The 11,677-nt window shown below is 46.2% G+C and overlaps 1 protein-coding gene across 1 annotated transcript in view; it reads right to left on the minus strand.

Moving 5' to 3' along the window:
• DLGAP2 (DLG associated protein 2) overlaps positions 1–11,677 on the minus strand; it is an 885,559-nt gene that overhangs the window by 182,573 nt on the left and 691,309 nt on the right. Inside the window, exon 4 of the mRNA XM_026453900.2 lies at positions 7,762–7,827. Coding sequence (XP_026309685.1) covers positions 7,762–7,827 — 66 coding nt within the window. The remainder of the gene's footprint in view (positions 1–7,761; positions 7,828–11,677) is intronic.

Below are 11,677 nucleotides of genomic sequence, written 5' to 3' on the forward strand. Positions count from 1 at the left end.
CCTTCACTAGACAGCCCTTACGTCCATGGAAGACGGCCGTCTACTGACTGTCCTTCACTAGACAGCCCTTACGTCCATGGAAGACGGTCATCCACTAGGGAAATTTATTTTCGGCTCCACATTGCAGTGAAAATGAGGATGCTCGTATTATAAGAAAAGTTTTAAGCTGATCTAACTGATGCCCTGGGGAGAACAAATACTGTTTGAGAAGACGGAACACTCTCACAGATTTCTCTGGAGAAGCCACAGGGAGATGTGCCAGACTGATCCAGCAAATCATCATATGTGCAAATTCCTTCTATGTTTACTCCAAACACATTTCCTTATTAATTACATAACACCCACCTCAGTGTCAGGTGTCAAATGCAAGGGTTGCCTTTTATTTGTAGAGTGGACCTCCTGAGCCTGGATGTGTAATATTGTGGTTTCCCTGGGGAGGCAGTGTGTAGAGTCAAAAGGTCCTACAGGCTTTGGCTTGGTTCAGACCTAGAGTAGCCACTCATTCGCTAATGACCTCGGATAAGTCACTCACTCTCTCCGTGCCTCCGTTCCCTCACCTGCAGAATGAGAATGGGAGTCCCGTGATCTTCCTGTTTGCTGTGGGGTTAAGCGTATTGACGAAGGTACCCAGAATGCAGGGAGCCCATGCGCAGTGACAGGTGAGAGGCAGCTCCTCTCCTCATCCCTCCTTTGTCTTGTTCGACCCTTGGACCTGCCACACAACTGGACTTTCTCATCCTTGACAGCACTTTCATGGAGTGGCCCAGGCGTCACAAACTGGTGACATTTCTCAGCTCTTCAGAGGATGCAGCAACCTGTTCATCACGCACTTCCCCTGGAAGCCTGACATCTGGGGTGATGATACTGGCATGGTCCCAACAGCGGACCTTCACTTCCTACGAGCCTGGAAGCCACGCCTCACAGCCACAGGCTCACCTCCAAACACATCAGCAGTTATCGTTGTTGTCCAGGGAAAGCCAGCCTGTTTCTGTTTAATTCTCCACCTAAATCACAAATACCTCCCAGGGACAAATTCCGACTCCTTTTTGAACGCCCACTTGCACAGGAGTGTGCTTATGATTTCCAGGCAGTTAAAGGGGCAAACGCTTACAAAAAATCTTCAGAATCTAAAACTAATTTCAGAAGTCTGCGTTTTCAGGTATTGCAATACGCAAATAAATTAGTTGTCATGGGCTGGGTGCGGTGGCTCAAGCCTGTAATCCCAGCACTTCGGGCAGATCACGAGGTCAGGAGATCAAGACCGTCCTGGCTAACACAGTGATACCCCGTCTCTACTAAAAATACAAAAAAATTAGCTGGGCATGGTGGCGGCACCTATAGTCCCAGCTACACGGGAGGCTGAGGCTGGGGAATGGCGTGAACCTGGGAGGCGGAGCTTGCAGTGAGCCGAGATTGCGCCACTCACTCCAGCCTGGGGGACAGAGCAAGACTTCGTCTCAAAAAAAAAAAAAAAAGTTGTCATGGAAATCGTGTTCGGGAAACACATGAAGTTAAGGTGGACATCTGTCATCAGGAGTGTTACACTGTCTCCTCTCCGTGGCTGTGTCCTCCAGAGCTGCACTCCTGAAACCTCCTGAATGCACTGCTATACCTGGACAGGTGAGGCTGGGTTACCTGTCACAGCGTAAGAGCAATGACAATGAGACTAATCATGGTAAACCCAGCATTTACTGAACACCTGCTGTGAGCCACATCTTGTTCTGAGGCCTTATATTGCGGTATTTAATTATCTTAACAAACAAAGAATGAGAAGAACAATGGAGGTGGATGAATTGCTCAAGTTCCAGGGGAGGCTTTGCCTGCAGAACCTGCCTCTGAGAACCCACGACACGCACTGCTTCCTGTTTCAAACACCGAGACGGCACAAAAGCGATTTCCTTTCTCTCCACCAGCCCGACGGCTGCGAGGCATTGCAAGTGGGAAGCCAAGGGCTTCCAAACTTGTTGGATTAGATTCCACAGTAAGACGTATATTTTACATCAGAACCTAACACACCCACACACACACACCCACACCGCCCCCCACACACACACCCACACCCCCCCACACACCCACAGACACATCCTCCCCCCCCCACACACCCACACCCACACACACCCACACCCACACCACCACCCCCCCCACACACGAAAACATGTTTCATTAAACATGTGCCCTTTTATCCAGAGTGTACTTTGGTATTTTCTAGTCTATACTTTCTTTTTTTTTTCTTTAGGGAGTCTTGCTCTGTTGCCAGGCTGGAGCGCAGTGGCGTAATATCAGCTCACTGTAATCTCTGCCTCTGGGGTTCATGCTATTCTCCTGCCTCAGCCTCTCCAGTAGCTGGGACTCTAGGCGCGCACCACCACACCTGGCTAAGTTTTTGTATTTAAGTTTCACGAATGTTAGATATGTGTAACTTTAAAAGTATCTGATGTGTTTGTGCGGATACAAATTTAAAAATGGGCTTGTTAAATGCAGTGCTTCCTGGCGAGCCTTCCTGCGATTAACTGACACTGACCTTCCACTGCACGTTACGGCCCCTTTCCTGTGCCACAGACCAGGCGTTTCACGTGACCACGTGTTTGATGTCACAGTGGAGAAGGAGCCTTCTCCTCCTGTGGTCACGGTGCTCCCACTGGGCAGTGTAGGAGGGAAAAGGTTGAAGCCCGAACCTCCCAGGAAGTGTGGCAGTGGAGGCTACAGGACGCCTGGGAGGGAGGGTAGTCAGTGGAGGAGGGTGGTGAGTGGAGGAGGGTGATGAGTGGAGGAGGAGGACTTGGTGGCTGAGGACCTGGGCGAACGTATGCCTGGGAGACCGGAGGGTGGATTGCTACCTTCTTCCTAGACAGAAACTCAGCACATCACTGCTTCCACTATTTCTAGACATTTCCCTGAAGGAAGTAAGTATGGACAATAAAGTGACAAGGATAGGTAGAGCCAGGTTTTTGTTTTATAAAAGAACACACAACAGTAAACAAACATCCCAAAGGGAATTCCTGTGAGACAAGATATGTCTCATCACTAGAATGAGACATTGGTACACTTAAATGCTGGGGAGATGATTAAAGCTATGCTGACGTCCTATTATATAAAACGTGTTCACAATCTGTGTGCCTGCCAGGTGGAAGGCTCTAAGTATTATTTCAATATTCAGGTATTTCAAAATTACGCAGTGTGTACATTTTCTCAGTGTTATGCTGCATATATAATATGTACTTAATATTCTTTGATGATTTAATCTGCCTTTTTTTTTTCATTTCATTTTGCATTCATTTATCAATGCAAAATTTGGGTCAATATAACAATCTTCATAGATGCAAATAAATTACCAACTCTTTACAACTGATTTAAATATAACATTCAGGAAAATGAAAAAAAAATGCCATTCTTAGAAGTAACATCTATAATGAGCCAACGTTACAAACATTACTAAGAGGGCAATTTAATTCTAGTGTGTCTGAAGGTCTTCCCTAGAAACATTTCTTCTGGAAAAAGTGGGATTTTTCTTTTTCATTGTATTCATTTTGAATGCACCACATTAATCTATTTTATTGGTGACTTTAATTTTATAGAAAACTTCCTTATCCTCCTATATTTCACAGCCATTTTCCCTATCATAAAATTACTTTTCATACATTACACTCTATGAGCTTCAGAGAACGCACATGCTCTTAAGAGGTAATGGGTAATAACACAGGCGTGGGTGACTTTATTAATTCATCTGGCACTAATGGTATCTTAAGCTCTTCAGCCAATGCCATTCAGCTTTCCCTGGAGCTTTTGGAGACTGAGGGCAGCTGGAAAAAAAAAGATTGATGCTTTGAAATAGGACCAGAAGCAAATGTCACTTCATTGCTTTATGACTTTAACCTATACTGTGCTGTAAAATGTCCCACAGCATTTTGGAAATGATAGTTACTCATTCACTGTAATAGCATCAAGATCATTATGAAGTATTTTTAATTTTAATTTGACCCAGTAGAATTATAGATCCATAAATTCGTGACTTGGAAGCTCCCTTAAAATCATCATTTAACTCTCTTAGTTTAAAGATGAGGAGATTAGAACACTCAATTCGGAAAAATAAATGTCTAAAATGATGCTATTTGCTCCCAATGTTATGATGACAGTGTTCGGAATGTAACTCAGATATCCTTCCCACCTTCCTTCCTTCCTTCTTCCTTTCTTCTTGTGTTTTTTGCTTTTACTCTTAATTATCCTTTCCTATGCTTTACATCAGGATTCTCAATCCTAGGGGTACATTAGAATGATAAAGGAATAATCCAGGAATCCCACTTCTGGGTATTTATCTGAAGGAAATAAAATCGATGTGTGGAAGGGGAATCTGCTCTCCCGTGTTCGTTGAGGTGCTGTTCACCACAGCCAACACGCAGAACCAGCCTCAAGCCCATCAGCAGAGGCACAGATAAAGAAAATGTGGAATACCTACTCAGTCTTAAAAACTGAGAAATCCTGGCATTTGCAACAACATAGATAAGCCTGGACGACATCATACTAAGTGGAACAAGCCAGGCACGGAAAGACAGAGGCCATGTGACCTCACTTACACGTGGAATCTGAAAGCACAGAACTCAGAAGCAGAGGGTAGAACAGTGGTCACCAGAGGGAGGGTTGGGGGGACCCGGGAGGATGTTGGCGGAAGGCTGCAGCATTTCAGTTAGACGACAGGAGTAAGTGAGGAGGTCCAGGTACCACATGGTAAATGGTTTGTATACTTGAAAATTGCTAAGAGACGAGATCTTAGGTGTTCTCACAAGCACAGATGATGATAAGGATGTGAGGTGGCGAGATGTTAATTAGATGTTAATTAGCTTTGTCGACTCGTCTTACAGCGTATACCTGTATCAAGACATCACGTTGTACACTGTAAATATACACAATTTATATCTGTGAATATAACTTAATGAAGCTAGAAAAAAATATTTTTAAAGTAAAACAAGAAGCGTTTCTTCCATTTTAAAAAAAAGCATCAGGTAAAGAACTTTTAAAGATGACAGTAGCCAAGTCCTTCCTCAGACAAATACATCAGATGGAGCCTGGGCACTGGTATGTTTTTAAACTTTCTCCAGGGTGATCCTGACTGACATAGAACCAGGGTCAAGACCTAATATTTCCATGAACAGGCTAAACAGACTCACTGGAACCAGTGCGTCCACCTTCCTCACCAGGTACACTTCTGCACAAATCTTCGACTCCAGGTCACCGTGCATCTGCACCCGGCTGCTTCAGCTCCCTGGGCTCACCAGACGGCTACAGCGGCTCCTCCCTCTCCCTCCACCCATGCGCCACCCCAAGAGGGGAAAGCCACGCACGTGTTTGAGGGTCCTCTCAGCCAACCGTCACCAAATCCTCTCATTTCCTTCTTTCCAAAGCTTCTAACATCTGACCCTTCTCATTCTTACGACCGCCAACCCTCACCCCATGGCAAGACCATAGAGGCAGCTCGCAAAGCATACCCGGTCTCTAAGCAGTGTGGAGGTTCCTCAAAAGGAGGAAGCATCGGTTCACCATGGGATCCACCAATTCCACTTCTGGACATTTACCCAAACGAACCGAAAGCAGCAACATGGAGAGAGAGCTGTACGCCGTGTTCTCAGCAGCGCCATTCACAACAGTCAAGGAGAAGTGACCCGGGATCTGTCCACAGAGGAACAGAAACCAGTGTGGTCCATCCACACAGTGCAGTGTGGCTCAGCCTCCAAAAGAAAGGGCGTCTGACACATTGACATGGGCAGTAACAAGAAGACATTATGCTGTGTGTAATGAGTCGGTCACTAAATGACAAATCCCGTGTGGTTCCACTTCCAGGACGGCCCTGGAGCAGTCAGATTCAGAGTCAGAAAGCAGGATGGGGATGCCAGGGCTGGGGAGGGGAATGGGAGTGAGTGTTTCATGGGGACAGAGTTTTACTTGCCGAAGAGGAAAAAGTTCTAGAGACGGAGGTGCTGATGGCTATACAGCAACGTGAATGCATTTAATGCTGCTGAACTTACTTACAAAGGACTAAGATGAAGAAATGCTTTCTGTTCCTACAATCCTGCCTGCACCAAGCCATCCGTGTGACATTCTGCCTCCTTCGCCCCCCAGCCTCATCCCTTGATGCTCACTTTGTGTGCCTGTGGAATAAACAAGCTCTCAACCTGGGAGTCCAGAGTCACAATCCGGGCAAAGCTGGCCTCCTCAGAGTGACTCCTGCACTCTTGTTTCAGTTCTGTGCCCCTTGCTCCAGCCTCCAGGTTCTTCTCACTGTGTCTGTGCCCAAGCAGAACCACCCCAGGTACCTCCTGCAGCCCCAGAGAAGGCCCCTGGGGCACGTGGGGGCCACTGCTATGGAGAAGAACTGGCATAGACACAACTATGGCATTAACATTGTCCAGAGACAGTGCAAAAGGCAGCTGAGCTACCTCCAAAGCCTCAAGAAAACAAACATCAAATGAGTCACATGCATTTGGAAGCCTCCCTAGGCAGGCTGAGTAGTGAAGATTCATCGTGATGGATTATTACCAGAGTGAAGTTTGGAAAAACAGATGCCTAATTATTCCAACACAATAGCCATTGCTGCTTCCTAATGAGAAGTTGAAATACTTTCACTCATCTATTTCCAAGTGAAGAAAGGCTGTGTAGAACGTCAGTTAGCAACATATTTAGGACTCAGTTGCAGTGGATAATGGACTGTAATCCTTTAGAACTCTACTGATTTCCATCATCTTACATTGAAAAGCAAACATTTTTTGGCTGTAGTTTTCTTTAACAGAAATCACAGCTTTATGTAAAGTGGATTCCTTCAATTTTTAGCATTATTCTTTACGCAAATCAAACCAGCAACAGATGCATTGGCTAAAAGTCTGAAATACTTTTTAAAAAATGCACATTTAAATATAAATTGAACTTATGATCCATGACCCAGCCCTGAGTGCTGTCACCGCAGACAGCCATCAGTGGGTTGAGGAAGAGGCCAACAATCTTTTAGGTTAGAGACTAACCACAGACAGCAAACCTCTTTTAGGCTAGAGAATAACCACAGACAGAGCCACTGATGGGGCTTCCGTCTTCAGCTGTGGTTTGTCGTTGATTTTATTCAACCCTTTGATGTCAAATGTATTCAACATTTCACATCTTTAACACAAGCATTTGGCCTTCCTCTTGTAAGCACAGCTCCATGTCAAAAGACTGATGGCAAATATGGCACCAGCTTTACTGTGCCGGTGGCAGCTCAGAAATGAAATTTCCACATGATTTTAACCAGCACCGGGGAAAGTATGTCGTGGCAGCCTCTCCCAGGGTCCTTGGAGGGAAGAGCACAGTCAGACTCAGCATCCAGACCCCAGTGTGTGGGGCCGGCTGGAGAGATGAGCTGCTTCCTGCCAAGGAAGGGCTATGTGAAAAACGCAAATATGGGAGCTCCCTGCTTCCTGAGGTTGCTTTGAATACGTTTAGTCACAGAGGAGCAAGGGAAGGAAGGGTCCTTCACCTCTGGAGACATGCATCGTTTATGTGAACGGCTGCCTGAGTTCCTGAGGGCCAGGAACAGCTCTTCCTCACCCAGCACTTCTGTAATGTTTAAAAACTATTATTTTTGGAAAAAAGTGTCCCAATGTACTTAGTTCTTCTTAGCTCCCTTTCCAAAGGCAAACATGCTAATGTGTGTTTGTGGGAAGGTCCCGATGATGGGAGCTGCCCGGAGCGTGCCCAGTTCTGTCCGGGCCCCGCCACAGCGGGGCTGACAATGTACTCTACCTAGATCCTCTTCTGCCGGCCCCGGAAAGCTGATGCCCGGCTGGACCAGGTCTCCACCTTCTTCCTCTGCAAAGACAGAAACAAAGTCACTCTTTAATGCGTTTCTGGTGTAGACTGCAGTCACTCCCAGCACATCTTCAAAAGCCTCCACACTCAACACAGTTCAAACATGACGGACACCTTTGTATTTCTTCAAACGTCACTGCTCAGAGCCCAGCATTTTGTGCCAATAACCTCAGGAACAACCACTGTTTTCTGTAAAGCAGCATTGTGACCACAGATGCATGTATTTCTCCTACCTAGACACGGACGTAGGCAGTGAGTCCCAGTGATTCTCAGCTTTAACTCTGGACTAACTTCAAATTTATTAGGCCTTATTTGCATTGGAACAGACTTCAGTAAAATCAGCCCACTCTGATTTTCCCTGGTTCCTTGCAGCTGGGTGAGTTCCATGAGGGCCCCGCATCATCCATGACAAAGACTTTCCTTCCTGTCTAGAAAGCTTCATGCCATTCGAAGCCTCATTTTGCAATATTCAAAGCCTGCAGTTGTGGTCTTAGTGTTTAATATTAGTTCATATTAGGTCCACTTTGACCAAAACACTGATTTCATTTCCCTCTGTTGGGAGATCATCCAGGTCACTGGCATTGATTTTCCATTGTTCACTCTGTGCTAACAGAAAAGCAGACATCACTTTCTTAGAATGATATCACCATGTGGCTGTAAAAGGTCTTGGGGTCACTGAGCACCGTCCTCCCTCCATGTGTGGGGCAACAGGGACCTGGGGAGACAGATGAGCTTGTGATTTTATTTAACTGGTCCCTGGGGAGCTGGACTGAGCGCCATCCAGTGGCTCTCCTCCCGATGGGCTCTGCCCAGGAAACCAGGTGCCAACTCTCCAGGCTGCCTTGGTTTCTACCTGGCTGCAGAGGCAGTATAGACACAGCTAGATCTAATGGAGGCTCTGCCCAGGAAACCAAGTGCCAACTCTCCAGGCCGCCTTAGTTTCTACCTGGCTGCAGAGGCAGCACAGACACAGCCAAACCCCAGGAAGGCTCTGCCCCACAGCAGCCACAGTGAGAGGGGTGGGGAATGGCCTGAGGAGGGGGACAGGAAGCATCAGATAAGGCAGCATTTGACACCATGTTACACATGCCTGTAAACATGTTATTTATGGGGTATGTATCAGAACGATGACACATGTATGTACACACATCTTTGTCACCACTTTGGCATATGTGCCCAAAATATAATTATAAATATGATTGCATGTTCAGACTCTAGGCATGTACTCACACATACATGGGTTTCCAATGTTCATGGACAGGCTTTGAGGCACATCTCACATTTGCCCCCACCCCCGACCCAAGTGTTAGATGCAGTTAGCCAGGCTGTAGTCTGCAAAAGGATTTACTTCAGAACACGATGCTGGAGCCACTTACACTGCTGTCACCACCTCTGATTCAGCAAATCGGCATCTGCTGTTTTCAATGAGTTGGTAGAAGGTCAGAAAAGGAAGACGACAGATTTGGAATGTGAGATGCTGATGAAGAGGATACAGTTGCCTCTCAGGTAATGTGAACTAAGATTTCATTTTATGGGATTGCCCAGTTACAGTTTTTTAAAAAATATACATGTATAAGAAGTAGCTATGTGAATTAGGTTAAGTATTTTACAAGACAGCTCATTCAAATGATTTAACATAACTCAACCCCACTTCTTCAAGGCTAAGAGCACTTTTTGCATACTTTAAGTTGCATCTTTCAGCTAATGAAATACATCTGCCAAATGCCCACATTAAGTATAATATAAAGCCACAGACTGGAATGGTCTCATTCATGTAAAAATATGATGGACAGTCTAATTAAGTGCAGTTTCCATGGAGACCATCATCACATGTGTGAGTAATGTGAGAACAGAGCATCCAGCTGGGTGAGAATGGAATTTGGGGATAAACTAAAACAATGGACCCTCAACCTCCACCCTCCTTATGCCCAAGTTTCAGCACACATGCACACAGAGACAAGGCCGGGCTCTCACTGGGTGGACTTAAAGGATGGGCCAACATCACACGGTTGCAATGACAAGCACGGGCGCTCTGCTAACAACACCAGCAGCAGCAGGCATGGAGTTTAGCAAAGCCACGTGCTTCACACAGAGCACAAGGTTGGTCTCAGAAGCCTGTGCTCTGCTCGAGGAACACACCTAATTATCTTGAGAATGGCATTCCAAAGATGAGGCGTGGGGACGTTTGAAGGTCAGTCCTCGAATTGTAGGAGTACAAATGCTTTGCTGCCTGATCTCCTCCCACCTGCCCTTGCTGTTTATCAGATGAGATAATAGGAGGTCTGGAAGCCACGTGACTCAGGCAACACGGCCCAAAGTTAAAAATCCAGCATGGGCTGAGAGTACACGTATGGAAGGTTTCCGAGTGTGGTGTGGCCTTCTAGCTGGAGAGCTTAATGTAGCATGTGTGTCGGTATAACTGTGGTTACCATCCTTCCTTATCTAACAAGGCTTTGTATTCCCCCGCTTCTCGGAGGTTCTCTTCCCATGGGTTCAGTCACCTGAGGTATGGAATGAGCAATTTTGAGAGAGACAACAAGACCACATTCACATACCTTTTATTACAGTAGATTGTTATAAGTGCTGATTTCATTATAGTTATTCAGGTTACTCTCTTACCGTGGTTAACATACCAACTGAGCTTTATCATGGGTGCACAGACACAGTGAGTTCTACACTCCGGCTTTCTTCTTCTCTTGCCCAAATTCCTATCCAGGGCGCCTGGGGAGTCATGCCCTACAAACCATGGAGTCTCACTAGAGGAGTTTTCTTTACCTGCATAACGTGGCTCACTTTCCAACCTGACTCTGGCACCACATCATGTGACAGATAAAGAAGGAAATAAAAATATTTCAATCCCAAATGTGTGAGTTTTTTTTTGTTTTGTTTTTTGCCATATCTTGAAATAGTCCAGGAAAATCTACGTTCTAAAGAGTATTCCCTTCCTTTTCCTTCCTTTTCCCAGAACCAGAAGAGAATTGACTCCGGTAAGAAGCACTTATCATCCATCCTCTCTGCAGCCTGCTGCCAGGAGGCTTCCTCTGCACAGTGGGAACCATGTCTTCATAACCCCTTATCTTCACCCAGACATTGCTGTCTATGGATTCTAGGTCTTTAGACAATAATTTAACTCTTTCAACCAATGGCCAGTCGGAAACTGTTTGACTCCATAATGACTTGGGAGGCCCCACTTCCAGCTGTCCCGCCTTTCCAGACCCAATCAACGTACATCTACAGGTACTGACCGATGGCTTATGTCTCCCTAAAGTGTATAATACCAAAAGTTGTATCTTGACCACGCTGGGCATGTGTTCTCAGGATCTCCTGAGGGCTGTGCCACCAGCCATGGGTCATTCATATTTGGCTCAGAATAAATCCATTCAAAATACAGAATTTGACTCTTCTTGTTGACAACAGGAAAAATCTACCTACAAGTGTTGGCACTGGCTGAGGTTTCAGGCATCCGCTGGGGGTCTTGGAACATGTCCCCGTGGACAGAGGGGACTGGGGTACTTCTACCACGTTCCCATCCCCAGTCCAGAATCCTCACTAGGCAAGAACCCTGTTCGCCTGGACAGGCCGTGGGTAGAGCCATGTTCTCATCCACCTCACATCTTCAGCATCTGGGACAGTGGGGGAGAAATGTTAATTACCATCGCAGCCACCTCAGAAATGCCCTTATCTATGCTTAAAGAGAAACAGGAACCCTCGTTCTTTCCATAGATCTCTCTCTCTCCTGGCCTCCTCCTACGAGGGAGGAGAGCAGTTTGCTCCACCGACCATGGGAAAGATGGGCTGCGGTGCAGACAGACCTGCGGTTCCGGCCCCCACGCACTCCTCTTGGTGCCCC

Source organism: Piliocolobus tephrosceles, chromosome 7, assembly GCF_002776525.5.
Source record: "Piliocolobus tephrosceles isolate RC106 chromosome 7, ASM277652v3, whole genome shotgun sequence".
Taxonomy (NCBI): Eukaryota; Metazoa; Chordata; class Mammalia; order Primates; family Cercopithecidae; genus Piliocolobus; species Piliocolobus tephrosceles.